Source organism: Stegodyphus dumicola, chromosome 12 (assembly GCF_044657685.1).
Source record: "Stegodyphus dumicola isolate Sdum_Otavi_A_Nest chromosome 12, ASM4465768v1".
Classification (NCBI taxonomy): Eukaryota; Metazoa; Arthropoda; class Arachnida; order Araneae; family Eresidae; genus Stegodyphus; species Stegodyphus dumicola.
In genome coordinates, this window is record NC_140779.1 from 112,948,246 (window position 1) to 112,964,827 (window position 16,582).

Below are 16,582 nucleotides of genomic sequence, written 5' to 3' on the forward strand. Positions count from 1 at the left end.
TTATTTTATGCATAAATGCTTTTTAATCTCTTCTGCTGCTAACCATTAATTTAAATAATAGATTAATTAATCGGACAGTTGTACAGGCATTTTCCCAGATTTAAAACTTTATTAATAAATTACATTCTTCTCATTGAATACAAAATTGAAGAATTAGTTAGTCCTAAATTTAATTTTTCAAGTATTCCTTCTACTAAAACATTTATTGCCTACAGACAGGCAGACAGTAAGATGAACCCTAGCATTTGGCTATAGATTTAAATCCTAGAGAATGGGCTGCCTGTGTAAATGTTTGTGTAACATGAAGTTTTCCTTATATTCCTTTAAATATTTAAATATTTAAAATATTCCTTTCCTTGGACAGATGGCCCTCTCTTTCTTTGTCATATTTCAAATAATCAATTCAAGCATTTAATGTAGGTATGACTTCACAACTTCGTCTCAAATTCTAACTGAAAAATTTAACAGAATCCCTTGATACTGTGTCTATAATACATGATGAATATAGAATGATCTTAAAATTTTAAGGAAGAAAATATAACATATTTGGAAATGCCTTGATCCTATAATTATATTTTTCTCTGCTATGCCTAGAAAATTAAGAAAAGTAGACTTAAGAATGTAAAAACTGAAGATAAAGAATTCAGCATTAATAATTGATATGATAGTAGTAATAAACTAACAATTTTTAATGAAAAATTGATAATGCATAATGGCTCCTTAAAGTTTAAATTTTCTATCCTACTATTAATGGAACTAATTTATCACTATAATCAAAATGACTCAGATTTTCTTCCTTTAATTGATGTCAAAAATACGATGATTATTTCAAAATTCCTGTGGATGATTTAATTGTTCTCAAAATTTTTTATTCATTTATTAAATGCTTCAGATTAATGTTTTTGTTATCATTTCAAACCACTTTTTAAATCTTCGGGAAAAATGTTTAAATCTTCATTCAACAAAATTATATTTTTAAATAGATTTTTATGGAATAAAAAATTCTGTAAGATAATATTCATTCACACAAGATATTAACCTAGTATTTGCTCATTACTTTACAAGTATTCGATGGAGCCTTTTAGTGTAACATACAGGTTACATAAAGAACCATTTCATTTTAATGTAATATTCCATAATCGTATATTTTATTTAAAAAAATATTGGGTATTGGAATGTATTTCACTCCTAACATATACAGCTAGCGTGAAGATCTATAATTAATAGTCAATATAATTCATAATAATGAATTTCGTTATGCATAACTACATTTTGCAAGATTAGATTTAGTTGACAAAAACTATTAAAGATAATATAAAAGATCTATTTGGTTCCAGCAATTTAATGCAGAAATGAAAATACTTTTAATACCATATATTAGTGGTTCTCAACCATTTTACCTTTGCTAGATCATGCCTCTCCTCCTTACCCAACTTGAAAAATAGATATGCACTTATTTTGATTTTATTATATTTTAACGTTTTTATAAATTAAATAAGAAAAAGGTATGGAAAATGTTGATATATACAAAAACAGATCTTATATTTAAAATACACAGAAAAAATAAAGACTTATCCAAATGCTACAATGAATCTTCCATTGTAGATCTTGAAAACTGTACACACTGTGAAAAACGAATGTGACAAACAAAAATTGATTTAATTTTGCACACAATTCTTTTACATGCATATCAGTGAACACTGGGGGGGGGGGAACTCTTTATTCCAATACACAGAATATAGAAACAAAAATAGGTTTATTTTTATTTGAAAACTATCCAAAAGGAAAATAAAATAAAAAAATAGGTAAAATTTATATATTATTGTTATTTTTAATTAATCATAGTTGTGAAAGGGCAGTCCTCTTCTTCTTAGGATTCAAAGCATGGCTCCTAAATAAAGAAAAAATCACATTCGTTAGAAGTACATAACATATTCTAAATTTGTTATGTGACATTTTAATTCAGAATCTCTTCATAATAATTACATGCACTTGTACATATTCCAAATGATTTAAATCTTTTTTTAAATTAAATAATTAAATTGCAAACAAGATTCCTTTTGGTCCTTTCATGAAATCATAAATTGCATGTATCATCCATTTTTGAAGCAAAAGCAATACAAATTTAAATAATTCATTTTGCAGAAAATAATTTGAGGTTTATTAGATATTTACTATATTTATTTGTAATATAAAATAAATCTGTAAAGTAGTTTTTAATAATGATCAGATTTTTTTTAAGATTAATTTCTCTAGAAATTGAAATGTATTAAGATAGCACTTCTCAATCTGTGGATTATACAGCTTGCCCTCGTGGTCCTCCGAAGTTTCCAAAGGAGACAAAAAATTTAGTTGAAAAAAATCCTAGTTTAAAAGTTACATATGACAATCATCTATCACCTTTTCTCATAAGATAGACATTTTATGAAATTTATTATTGGTTACCCTACTTACAGACTTCCCACTCAGTCTTAGCAGTAAAAGATGGATTTAAAGCACTATAACTGTGGTACTTACCACCATATATCCAAATATACTATCATATATCCACTAAGACTGTGGTCTTACCATCATATATCCAAATATAGAAGAGCCATGCAAGAATTACAACTCATCCTTCTCATTAATAATCTTGAAATATTAGAAATATAACTTTTCTTCAATGGACTTAATTATAAAATATAACGGATTTTAATTATATATTAAAAATATAAGTGTACTAGTAGTAATATATGCTAAAAAATTGCTTTCGAAGGGAACAGCAGCAAGGTGATTTACAAATTATGATAATTCACATAATCTCTATTCGAAAATGTTTGAGAAAGGCTGAAACAAGAGAATAATTAAATTATGGTTAATACTGGTAATTTCGGCCGTATGCTTTAAGCTTGATGATCAACATTAAAAAATTCTCAGAAAGTGTTAGATCAAAAACTACTTTTCCACATAATATGAACTTATACGTAACAGCATTTAATATTTAGCTCACTGGCAAAATATACAAAATTTTGAAATGCAAGTATATATATAAGGCCAACAATATAGTTATCAATGAACATCAATTAATGCATGAACTTCAAAACTTACACAATTAACAAACACATGAACAATGATGTTACTTGCATTCATCCTCTGAATTAACTAGTCAGTTTGGGTATTTTCTATCTTAGATGTCGCAAAAGTTGATCGTGGATTTAATATTTTAAATGTTCCTCTCATAGACATTTTAATACTTGTATTGTTTACATAGTGTGTCATCTTTAGTTTTACAGATATTCATTTGTTCACTTATTACGATTAAGTTTTACAGACAGAACAGATGATACCTGATTACATTAAGTGGTATTTAAGACAGAAACTTACTTACTGGTACTTAACACAGTTGCTAGAAAAATGTTACATAGTGAAAGACAGGGTACAAAGTCAGAATCTGAAAACTTATTGACTTACACTAAGCTATTTAATGCTTGAAATATTTATGATTAGATAATATCTTTTACATCATCAATATCTAAGAGTGATATGATATACTTTAAGTATACAGTAAAACCTCTCTATAACCTTCCATAATTTTGTACAAATTTGATATTTAATGGAGGTGGTTACTTCACAAAGCATGATTCTCAGTGATAATTAATATCAATGTTTGTATCACCAGAATACTTGACACAGTCACTTAAAGAGGTATAGTTACTAAGGTAGGTTTTTCTGTACTTCAAACAATGATTTACATATTTTAAAAAGTATATTTTTCTGACACTGTTATTTAAAAAGTGTATAACTCCTTCTACTCTTAAGCATAAAAATATCAAATTTTTATGCTTAAGAGTCATTCATTTAGTTATAACTTACAGGAAAATATCTTAAATGCCTAAAATGTTTTAATTTATGAAAAACAGCAGATAGAGTATATTGAAGGGTGCCACCTGTATTATCAAGCGAGCGCAAGTTTGTGCAATTCTCTGATGTTTTCTTAAGTGAAAATAGGTCGATGTGTACATGGGTAAAGTCAAGGAAGTGCGCGATGGCAAGTTTGTACAATTCGCAGATTTTTTTTAAGTGAAAATAGGTCGATGTCTACATGGATACCGAGTATTTGCAATCTCTTGTCTTTGTGTAGCAGCGGTTTTTGGCACACAAATCGTCGCTAATAACATGGTCAAAGAATTGCACAAACTCGGTATCCATGTACTGTCAAAAATCGCCAATTTTTGCCAAGGGGCCCCCCATAAATATACTTTTACCAAAACAGGCTTTAAGGCATACTGTCAATTACATTTTAAATTCCAGTGATTTTTCAACACTAGTTCAAATACTCTAAGCATATGTTTGCATAAGTTACATAACTTTTTCATCAGCAAAATTTATAACTTAGCAAATATGAACTATGAAAAAAAATCTCTGAGCTTACCTTGACCCTTGGATTTACTAAATCTATGACACTTTTAACGCCAAAGAAATTCGATGACCGAAAATACGCGATGATTTATTTAATCTGGTTTTAAAATGGGTCATTTTAAGTTTGGCTATATCAACAACTTATATTACTCAGTATTGTTGGATAGTGAATTTGTAATTCTTTTTCATTCTTGAAATATATACACATGACAGAATTGGAATAAACATTTTAGGTTTTTCAGATGAATTCATAGATTGAACTAATTTGTTGAATTTTATCAAGTAGTTCTTAAAAATACAACCAACGATTAATTAAAACCAACTGCAATTCAAATGGATACTCTTTGTCAAAAAGGAGCAGTAGAACTTATTTTAAACATTCAGCAATAAATAGTTTTCTGAATATATTTTTTAGCGTAACGGCAGTTTCAAACATAAGAAAGAGAACAACATTCATTCTAATGAGGATAATTTTGAAAATAATTCACATTAAAATATATCTCAAAGAGATTTTTAAATGAAAAGATGAAACAAAAGAATTATTCTTAAAAAATACATGTTATCTCAAATATAGAAGAAATTTGGCATTGAGCTGAGTATTGAAATTAATATATACAACTGACGTATCATTACTTAAATTTCCATGATTTGATATTGAATGCTATAACTATTAAATATTAGCAAATGCATTTTATAATGAACTTTGCACCAAAATTTATAGTAAATTTATATGTAAATTTACATTTTAAATACTAGAATGAATGTTGTACCATTTTATTAATATTTTACTTTTCAACAAGCATAAAGAAAAAAATAGAATTTTTTTTCTCTAATGTTCCTAGTATGTTACATCATAGTTAAAAATATGTCAAAGTCATGGCATTTCGATTATTGCCTTTTGTAAATGTTGGTTATAATGCAACTTAATAGATGCTTTATAAGTTGGTAAAGACTGTCCTAGATTAAAACTATCTTAACACAAAAAATAATGTACATTGAATACTTTTACAAATATGTAATTGCTATCCAACTATATAATCTTTTAAGGCGAACTTATCGCATGTATTAAAGAGATAATATTCCATTTTTAATGTATGTTAAGTTATTTTGTCGAATTTTTTAAATATATTACATTTATTTTTTCTTTTTCGTTGAGATTAATAATAACATACATAGTGTAATAATGCTCTGAAAAATATTCTAAAGCAGTTCACGCTGGAATTAATGATAACATGTATCATGTATGGAATAATAATGTTACATCTGTCCACAAAATGAAAAATATGAATATTCTACCGCGATATGTTTTAAAAGATACATAAATATTTAACATGAGAAATTAATAGACTATATATAGACCATTAATATTAAGCTTATTTGTTTTTCAACTAACATATTAACAAATTTGTTTCTGTTTATAAATATGAGCAGTTTAACTGCAGACACTTGCAGATGTAACGAATAAAGGGGATACTCAGATAACCGGCACTTGGCGAACTTCCAGAAATCGCGTCCACCTACTTGAGCGATAGGCGCTAAACATTAAAAGAATTTAATTATAGATAGTGTAAAGAACATAACAAATACATTACATAAAATTAATAAAATACACGTCAAACACTGACTTCGAACTTACCTCGACCATAACAAAAATAATGGCTAACATGGCGACTATCGTTGAACTCTCCCGCTAAAACGCTTTTTCCACCTTCTTCCTGATTGGTTCTTCTCTCTCAGCCGTTTTAAGCCACGTGATCATACGTTACGGACAAAATCAAAGCAAAACTTCTTGAAAAATTCCTGTAGAGTTTACAGTTTGGTTTGGTTCTGTGTTCGTTACAGGTATTTCCTTCGTAATTGTTCGCATTTCTGTAACTATACAAGACTTTTGTCTGTAAACTCCGAGGTTTTTTTTTACAGTGTAATAAAAATTTCAAATGTAAACAAATGAGGCTTAGTAGCACTTATTAGGCTTAATAGCACTTAAACAACTTTTAAATTGTTAATCATTCTACAACTACTGCATGCGCATTCACTAAAGGCATAAAAACCTTAATCCGAAAGTAAGAACAATATAATTACATCCCTTTTAAAGCATAAAAAAATACACAGTTCACAAACATATAAGAACAACAAAACTGAGCTCACAGAAGGAGTAACAGGGTGATTCGCTACCAGACCGACAAACTGGCAGTGTGTGTAGGCAGAACAGAGACGACTCGGAATCACATAGAAATGCAAGGTCGCAAATGCCGTAGTTGCGAACTATGGTGCAAAAAAGCAGAGAAAAAAAACAGAAACAACAACACATTAATGGGACAGAAAAGATTTTACTGAAAGGTTGTACTACAAGTGTTCGAAATTACGACCAGAAGTCGTCAGGCAGACCTAACATCGGTGCTGCATGGCCGAATTTGCTGGAAGTTCCTTCGCAAGTGTGAACAGAATGTTACGTGAGACTGGTTGTTTAACGAGAGCTACAATGAATCGACAGCGAACACCGAGGCCACCTGGCAATGGGGAAGGCGGTCTTACGTCTGGCAGAAGACAATCCAAATACGAGTACTCGAGCGATACCCCAAGGAGTGGGCTTATCTCAATCCATTGACTGGAAGATACTCACAGCAAACGAAATGACAGCATACCATCCTCATCCCGTTCAATTATTAGAGCCTGAAGATTATCCACTCTGAAGGACGTTTGCCACATAGTTCCTGGGACAGAGTGCTATAGACAGAGCATTTGCTGCTTCCGTATTGCTAACGGATGAAGTACACTTCACACGTGAAGGAGCCTTCAATCACCCTAACGCCCATGTTTGGACATTGGAGAACTCTCATCGTACGCAACCACTTGCAGCTCAAGTGCATTTCGCAGTCTATTTTTAGACCGGCACTCTTAGAAACTACTTCAGTGGAGCATACCTTCTTCCTAGTCTTTTGGACGATATGGTATAACCTGATCTTCTTGCAGCAAGTCCTGCGCAAACTTCTTGAAACAGCATATGTTGTTCCGTCGTTGTGCCGCTCCATGTGATAATAGCATGATGGGGCTCTTGCACATTACACGAGTGACGTCCGCCGACACCTCGACGAACCGGCTTCGATTCGATTTATTTTTGATTTCCCAGTTCCATACATTTTTTATAATATTTATTTTTTATAATTCTAAAAATTGCTATGAGTTCTTGTTGTTGTATCTTAAGTAGAAAATCAAGCGAGACAAACTTTAATTCATAAAATAGACGGTAAGAAATATTCTGAGCGCGATGGGGAACTCTAAGTGTTTTGATAATTTCAAACTACTTGATTAATCATGCGTTTTAACGTGGAATGCTGAAACAAATGATAGGCTTCGGACTCAAGTTCTTGAGCTATTCGAGAGAATTTGCTGTAGAAATGAATCCAGACTTTTCGTATGATAAACGCTCATGTTTGGCCCTTAATTATACTGTCTTAGTAACGGCAATTAATATGCAGTTTCCAACTGGTCCCTTTACCTTTGATAAAAATGTTTCGGTGTAATTTTTCCCCCAAATTTGACAGTTAGAGGTATGAAACGTTAGTTTCGTTCAATTATTACCTAATTAGAGCTCTATGAATATTTTAGTTTTCAGCCATTTTATTCACCGTATGTAATTACAAATTAGTAAGCTCAAAAATTTTGCATATACGCATAGCATTCATAAAGAAATATAAAGCATTCTCTCTAAACGTGGTAATAAAAAATACAGATTGTTTACGAAATAGCGCAAGTTCAAAAGAAGAAAACTCCGTAATTTGATTTGTATTTTCATACATATAAGGCTCGAAATCTTTAAGCTATAGAATTGATTTTAATTACAATAAAGCTTCGATTATCCCAAATAAGCGTTACAAGAATTGGTTCGATAAAAGGATTTATTTAGATAATTCAATTCCAGATTTTTAGAAAAACTGTTTTACTATAAATAAGCATTTTCTTAAAATAGTTCTTTTTTTAAATTTAAACTAAAATTACTTAGTTTTTGTTCTTTTTAAACGCCTTAAGCAGCTTATATTGGCATTGCGTTATATTTTTCCGTAAAACAAAATGAAAAATTCAAGAGCTTTGCACATGTATATTGTTACCTGCCGCCAATCTATACAGGTAGGTAAAAGGCAGTAATGTTTTCCAATCTAAAACTTTGCTAGAGACTTTTCAGTTAATAAGCACGAATCAGGTCCCTACAAATACGTTTTTGTTATTTTTACACTGATGTCTGTATTTCTGGGTGTGTGTGTACGTGTGTGATGATTTTTTTGTCCATGATAACTCTTATATCCAAACTTCCAAAAATTTTCATTTCCTTATTGAAATTTCTAAATTTCATTTTATTCTGGGTAAAATTGCACAACCAGGGTAAAACAGTTTTTAATGGACAACCGGAATCGATACTTACTTGAACCTGGAGCAGTATTTAAAGCAACAAATATAATCAAAATATTTCAATTTTAGCAATTCAGATTTTTATACTCATGGGAACAACATATTGTTGCATGCGAACAGGTTTGTAATAGAGTGAATGCACAAGTCCGATAAAACGTTAATAAACCTTTTCGTATCACAAGAAATATAACAAAACGCTGAATTTTTCCTTAAAGATAATTGTACAATATCTTAATATTACCCAATATAATCCGTAGCTATATTTTAAACTTCTAATAAAACATTAAATAAAACATAATCCAAAGTGCAGAGAAGGCTAATCCGATCTCAAAATTACAACAGCTACGTAAACAACAACAACTGAATAAGCAACTGAACTGGGATGTTCTCTCTCTGGCTTTTATAGCTTTTTAAATCAGCCACGCGAGCTTGTTCTAGCAATTTCTTGAAATCAAAAAGAGTAGAATTACGAGATATCTATTTATTAAATGCGCATGCACCTATATTTTTACTTTTCCGGAGTAACTTTCTCTTGAATCCTAACAAGTCTCTTAATCCTAATAATCTCTAATACGTCTCGTGCTGCATTGAACTAGGGTATAAAACAATTTTAAATATAATTCTACTAAAAATAGCAAACTAAATACAAAATCCGTAACAATATTAGATTTTGGCTAAAATTTATAAACCGGAAGTGATACGTTATTTGGTGTTCTGAACAGATTTTCGTAAAAAATATATGTATTATTAAAGAAATACTACAGCAGACGTAAATAATATGCAAAAAATGAAAACTTTTTATGGAACACTTAACACTGTAATATCTCTAAAGATATGCTGCTTTTAAAAGATTTGTGGTTGTGGTGTTGAACTTTATGTGGCGTGAGTGAGAAGAAAGTGATGCTTAATAAATACAACTGAAATGCAAATAAAAAGTTGGCCAATTTACTAAGAAAACTAAACATATTTTTTAAATTATATTTTGTATTAAGTATAATTCAGAATTTCGTAATGCAGACAATTTTATTTCTTGGAACAGTAAATTAGATTTTGCTTACAAACGAACAAGAAATGATATTTTACCAAGAAACTTTACTAGTTAAAACACGGAATTAGCAGAAAGTCATGTGCTGGCCACACAAGATTTTTTTAATTAATCACTTTTTCATTAATATATATATTACTGAAATATATATATATACTCAGTGATATATACAGATGGAGGACAAAATAATGCGGACCCCTGTGAAAAAGTATGACATATTTCACACCTGCAGTACAGCCGCGCCTCCTGCAACAGAAGTCTGCCACCTAGTGAGCGTGAAGGGGAGGGTATCAGTCTCTCAACAGCAGTCACCTGCGTTGCATGCTTCGATCGAACTCTCTGTGAGAGTTAAATGTCAGACCTGTCAGAGTTCCAAAGAGGAATGATAATTGGAGCGCGTTTAAGTGGAGCATCAGTTATGGAAACAGCAAACCTTGTGGGGTGTGCAAGGAGTACGGTATCAGCCGTTATGATAACGTACACTAAAGAGTGTAAGACGACGTCTTCAAAGCACAACAGTGGCAGAAAGTCAAAGCTGGCTGACAGCGATAGCGCATAATAGCACGAAAGCGCAAGCAATCGTTATCTGATATAACATCCGAAATGAAGTCATCTCCAGGACCCCCGTTTCAACAAAAACTGTCAAAAGGGAACTTCATGCTGAAAAAATTTATGGCAGAGTGGCAATTCGTAAATCCTTGGGGACAGCAACTAATGCTTTCAAGTGACGCTAATGGTGCAGAGATCACAAAGGCTGGCATCCACAGCAGTGTCAACAAATGGGATCCGATATCTTGGCGCGGTCTTGGGCCACTTGTTATTCCGCATATGAGGATCACATCTCACTATCTAAGCATTCTAGTGGATCATGTCCATCCTTTTGCCCAGACTGTATTCCCTGGGAAGCGACTGCTTTTTTAAGACGACAACGCCCCTATTCACACTTTTAGGTATATTCAAGAATGGTTCGAAGAGCATGACGATGCAAGTGAACATCTCGCTTGTCTCCCCTCAGTCTCCGAACTTGAATGTTATTGAATATTTATGGGCATATTCGGATTACAAACTTCGTTCCCGATTTCCACCTCCATCCGGACTTTCGGAATTAGAGACCGCTGTGCAGGAGGAATGTCTTAATATTCCTTTAAATATTATCCATGACCTTTATGCATGTATCCCACATCGCATTCAATCTATACTTCAGTCAAAGGGTGGTCCAACTGCCTATTAATAAAGATTTTCCATTATTTCTTAGGTGTTCGTATTATTTTGTCCTCCATCTGTATATATATATATATCACTCCACATCAGTCTTCTAAAATTGCCCGAAACCAATTAATTGCATGCTTTCGATTTGTGGCAACGCTTAAGCCAGCTTAATTACAATTTTAAAGGCATGAAAGCTGCAGATTAGGGATGTTTTCCCATTACAATCAGTTTTACCATCTTTCCCGACTTCTGTTTCCCTTTCATTTTCAATGATTAGAATTGCTTCATTGCCTCTAAGTAAATGAAGCGATTGCAAGAAATTAATGATTGCAATGGTTCGTAGAAGCCCAAGAAGTGAGTAAAAATTACAGGGAAATATGAGAGTAACTGAAAGAATTCCAAATATTTCATTCGCTACAGTTTTAACCTTATATCTAGACGTTAACTGAGAAAATCAATAGGATGCAGGGACTAGAATTTCAGTTGCTTTTAAGAACGTTGTGCAATAAATGATTGGCACAGCATTTTAGTGGTCTCGTCTATTAGTAGAGCTTACTTTCCTTTATAAACTAAACATCCTAATAACTCAAAGCAAAATCTCCCTTTATTTTATAGCTTTTGAGAACAACTTTATTAATCCTCTCTGAAATCCAGCGGTCTGTGCGGCTACCTTCTTCACCTATGTCTGAAATCGGCACTGTTAATCGCATATCTAACTTACCTCAGGTAAGTGAAACTTTTCCTTTTTCATTCAATGACAATGTTAGGTTGTGTAGCAAATTAACGTAATTAATCTAATTACAGCTATCACAATTTAATGTATTAATTATTCTAAATTTTATGCTACACAACATGTATTTGTTCAAAGTTAGATTGATTGGCCCACCAGTGGCCGAGCGGTAAAGACGCTGAACACTGGTAGTTCGGTCTGAGGTTCAAATCCCGCGAACGGGCTGGCTGCATGGGCGTTTTCGTGGTTTTCCCCATGTGTATCGTGTATACGAGCCAGTTTCCCTTAGAAAGTCCTCCACGAAAGGCATCCCTCCCCTTAGGCAGATAGCCCTCGTGTGCTTTGCCATAACTGAATAATCCAAATCCAAAATCCAATGTTAGATTGTAAGGCATCTGATGCTTACATTCACAAAATTTTATCATCAAATTTTGTGAATGTAAAATGGTAAAAGATTTCATGGCTCTTATCGTGAACTTGTAGATACTTTGTTGTACCTATCTATGACAACGCGTCCTGATATTCTGTTTTCTGTGAACTGTCCGAGTCAAATACAAGAGCAACCCACTAACAGTGCTTGGGCTGGTCTGAAGCAAATTCTTCGATATTTAAAAGAAACATCTGAACTCAAATTATTATTTTGTAAATCTAATAGTGTTGATATTATATTAAATGTTTATGTTGATACTGATTGGGGCCAGATACAAATGATATAAAATCTATTTCAGGGTATATTATTTTCTTTAATGATTGTCCTGTAACTTGGTCTGTTAAAAAGCAAACATCTATTGCTCTGTCCTCTACTGCGGCAGAAAGTTTGGCTTTAGCAAAAGCTATTCAAGACCTAACTGTATTTTATAATGTATCTAAAGAAATTTTAGGAGTCGAAAATATGAAGTTTCAGTTTATGAGAATAATCAGTCTGTAATTAAAGCAATATTAAATGAAAGTAATTGTGCTAGACTAAAACATTTGGATATTAAATTAAAGTATATTAGGGATATTGTAAAATTGTATGATATAAATCTTGTATATGTTTCTAGTGAAAATCAGTTAGCTGATTTGTTTACAAAATGCTTGCATAAATCAAGATTATGTTATTTAAGAGATAAATGTAAAATAATATGTGATTAAGGGAGGGTGTTGAGAATAATCACACTTACGCCCTGGTTTATGATTTGATGTTATATGTATATTAATCGTAACTGTTTATATTTTGCTTAGGTTGTACTGGCAACAGTCGTTGTAGTTTGGTTTTGGTGTGATATGTAGAAATGTGCTGTTCCACGTGCGTGATTAATTTCATCATTTAATAAAGCCTCTACTTAATTATCATCGGCCTCTGATTCACCTATTTCTTAAATCTTTACATACCTTATAAAAGGTAAAGAAAAGTATTTTAGCTTAAATTAAGAATTTCGCGAATTGAATTATTTTTGACGCAAACTAAAAGAAGTATACGTCGGAAATACATTTGCTTCCAGAATAATTTTTTTTAATTTCTCGGTAAGTTTCTCACCAAATTTTACAAAATTTAATATATACACATAATTTGTGTCGTAAAATCAAATTATGGAAAAACATCGGTTTTTCATTTCATATCGTCAATCAATAGAACGCAATATATAAAATTTCCCCCTTTTTTTAACACGTTTTATCTATTTTAAAGTATTAAAATAATAAGTGCACTTCTAAAATTCCAACATACGTACACTCTTAAGAGGTTATTCACAAATTCGGAGAGAAACTCATTTGGCAGTGCGATGTTAAGATATTCGAGATGCCTTAGCTTCGGTTAGTCAAATGATACAATATACATGTCAACATACACATCATACGCAAAATTGTATTCGACTAACGTAAGAGAAATCTTGACTTTAATTGGTTATTCTGCGTCTAACCTTTTAATTATATGTGATGGAATAAAATTTCAAAAATTCGAAACGATAATATACAATTATTTCAGAAAACAGTTTTATACTTACATGTTTGTTACTGTAGCAATATATTCAAAAATAATCTGCTGTTCTTCCAGTCTCTCTGTCTCGAAATCCAGATCAAAAGCTCTGTTGGAATTGATATCGGTTACAATTTCTATAGCATCTATAAAAAGTAAAATTTGAGATATAAGATGTATTAAATATGCTATTTAAAAATGATAGTAGTTAAGAAAACATTTTATGCATGATTGTAATTTAACAGCAAAAATACTTGAAAACAAATTACAGAGATTTTCTTCGAACATTTTGCGTTGACTGAAAAGTAAAGCCATTTCATTGCAGTACGTAAACCATTAAGGAACTCTGAAAATTTCTGTTGTGTACTTAATGGATATTACAGATATATGTATTTTAACCTCATCAGACTGCGAGTGCAGATCCTTCCAGCAGACAACTTAAATATCAAGATCATCTAAATCCAGATATTTGTATTAAGCATTCTGAGCTAATGAATAGAAAAAGTATTTATCCTCCTCAGGACCATCTCCAGCATTTCAGGAGCCTTAGACTGTTAGAAAAGCTGAGGCCCCACAGAAATTAATGAGTTTTTTAAAATATGTATATATGTATGCATGAATATGCAAGTATATATACATACTTAAAAAGTTTATCAATTATTTTATGAGTTTTAAATAAAAGATTACTTTTTCAAAACATTTTTTTAATATTTTTAATTCAATGAGATGTTGAAACACACAAGAGAAATTTCTGCAAAGAAATGCAGTTAAGTTATTTGAATACGGCAAAGCATACAAAGGCTATCTGTCTAAGAGGAGATAGAGGTATAGGGTTTGCTAATGGAAACTATCTCAAGATCACGTTACATATAGGGAGCACCCGCCATGCAGTTAGTCCGTTAACATTGAATCGAACTCCCAGTATTCAGCGGTCTTAACAAATAGGCCGATGGACATGTGATTTTATACATTTGTATTTATATAACTATATTTTTCTAAATAAGCAAGAATAAAAAATAAGGTTCAAGATTTTATAAATGAAATTAATGTTTCCTGAAAGAAAATTAACACTTTTTTAAGAGAAAAGGTTGGGTAATGCATAAAATAGACTATACCAAAAACGTTTTTCATGGATACCCAATTTTATGTATTGCTATGTCGACTCTACTCGTATATTTTTTTTTTCTTTCTTTTCTTAGAAAAACATTATTTAACGTTTATTTATTTTAAATATTTTAGTAAGATTAGAAATTTATGAATTTGATTTTCAGCGATTTACTGAATATGTATTAAAAATTACTTGAATATTCAATAAAACTCCGTAAAATATTCCTATGAATTGAAGAAATGATATTGTGCCTATCATTTCTTTTTCAGCCTTCCAACCAGGCAAGTGTTGAGTGACTCTGACTGCCGTGCCGAAAGGCTGGGGTTTGAATCGCGGGGAAGGCATGGATGTTTATAAATGTAAAATGTCTGTCGGGCATGGGGGAAATATAAATATGCGGCGATCTGAAAGTCCTCTAGAGACATTGATGGTAAGGGAAGAGGAGTGTGGGAGACCCTCGTACTCTGTTCCCCCACGGGAGTCCCTCTCAAAATTGGGGGGGCGGAATTGAGCTAAAATCGGGCTTTTACTAATATGGTGCTCAAAGCTCTTGAATTCAAAGTGTGGTGGGCTTGTGCTGACCTTTGTCAAATAAGTGAGATTGGCAAAAACAACATTTCTTTTTCAGGTACTTTTCTATTATGCATCTGCTGTGCATTTTGGCAGAACAATAATATGCGCATGTGTGTTTAATTTTCCTTGTTTGCACAGAACAAACATACATACACATTTGATTGTACTATCCTTGGGTCTAGAATTGTGTTTGGCCTCTCTTTCATAAGCGCTGAAAAGCGTGGCAGATGCATAACGGAAAACTACCCTTTTTCAAATTAAAGGGAAAAATAGCACCAGTATTGTAGATTTGTTGCCTGTAAAAGAAAAAGGTGTACTTTTTAATTCACATAGCTTTCACAACGCTTAAAAACAGCAAAATGCATAATGAATAAATACCCGTTACAAGTATGATAGAATGTCGTAATAATCTAAACTATAAAAATATTATTACCTAATTTATATTTATTTATATAAAAAAGAAACAATGTATAATATTATTCTCGTTGTTTATTTTTATTAGACAGTAGCGTAGTGATTAAATATTATGCTATACAAAATCGACCTACATACGTTTAAATTCCTTTATACAATAAGAAAAATAAGACTTAGCTTAAATATTTATATTTGGTTTACTGTATTCACTTCGTTGGTGTAAAAATCTGGAAGACAGAAGCAATTCTATTAATTAACTCATACTTACTTTCTCTTTTATATTTATCTCTTAACTCAGCCAACAGAATTAATTCTTCCTGATAATTTTCCAGTATTTTATCAAAATCAATATCAAACTCGTTTGCGTCATTAAAACTTGCGTCATCCAACGTTTGGGGAGAGATGATACTTAAAAAGGCGAAGAGAAACACAGCATATAACCTAAAACGAAACAAATTAAAAATAGAATACCTTTAAACTTCGAAATAAATATCTTACACTAATTAGTGTCACTTAAAAATGTCTTAGAGGCACTGAAACGTAGTGCTTTTATAAGTTATCAATTTACACATTTTGACTAATAATAAATGTTAATTAATTAATTTCCTTTACAAGTACTTTATTTAGAGTTAGCTAAGTGTTACTGAAAGTGTTTAAAAATGAAGTTTGTAACAACAGCTTGATTTGGGTGGTAAAATATCTCCCTTGATTTGTAGTGGTCTCAAACCGACTATGTGCGGC

The 16,582-nt window shown here is 31.6% G+C and overlaps 1 protein-coding gene across 1 annotated transcript in view; it reads right to left on the bottom strand.

Moving 5' to 3' along the window:
- Nucleotides 1-16,582, bottom strand: part of LOC118201384 (salivary peroxidase/catechol oxidase-like) — a 103,257-nt gene that overhangs the window by 63,333 nt on the left and 23,342 nt on the right. Inside the window, exons 2-3 of the mRNA XM_085806803.1 lie at nucleotides 16,110-16,282; nucleotides 13,775-13,892 (exon numbers count right to left, since the gene is read on the bottom strand). Coding sequence (XP_085662929.1) covers nucleotides 13,775-13,892; nucleotides 16,110-16,282 — 291 coding nt within the window. The remainder of the gene's footprint in view (nucleotides 1-13,774; nucleotides 13,893-16,109; nucleotides 16,283-16,582) is intronic.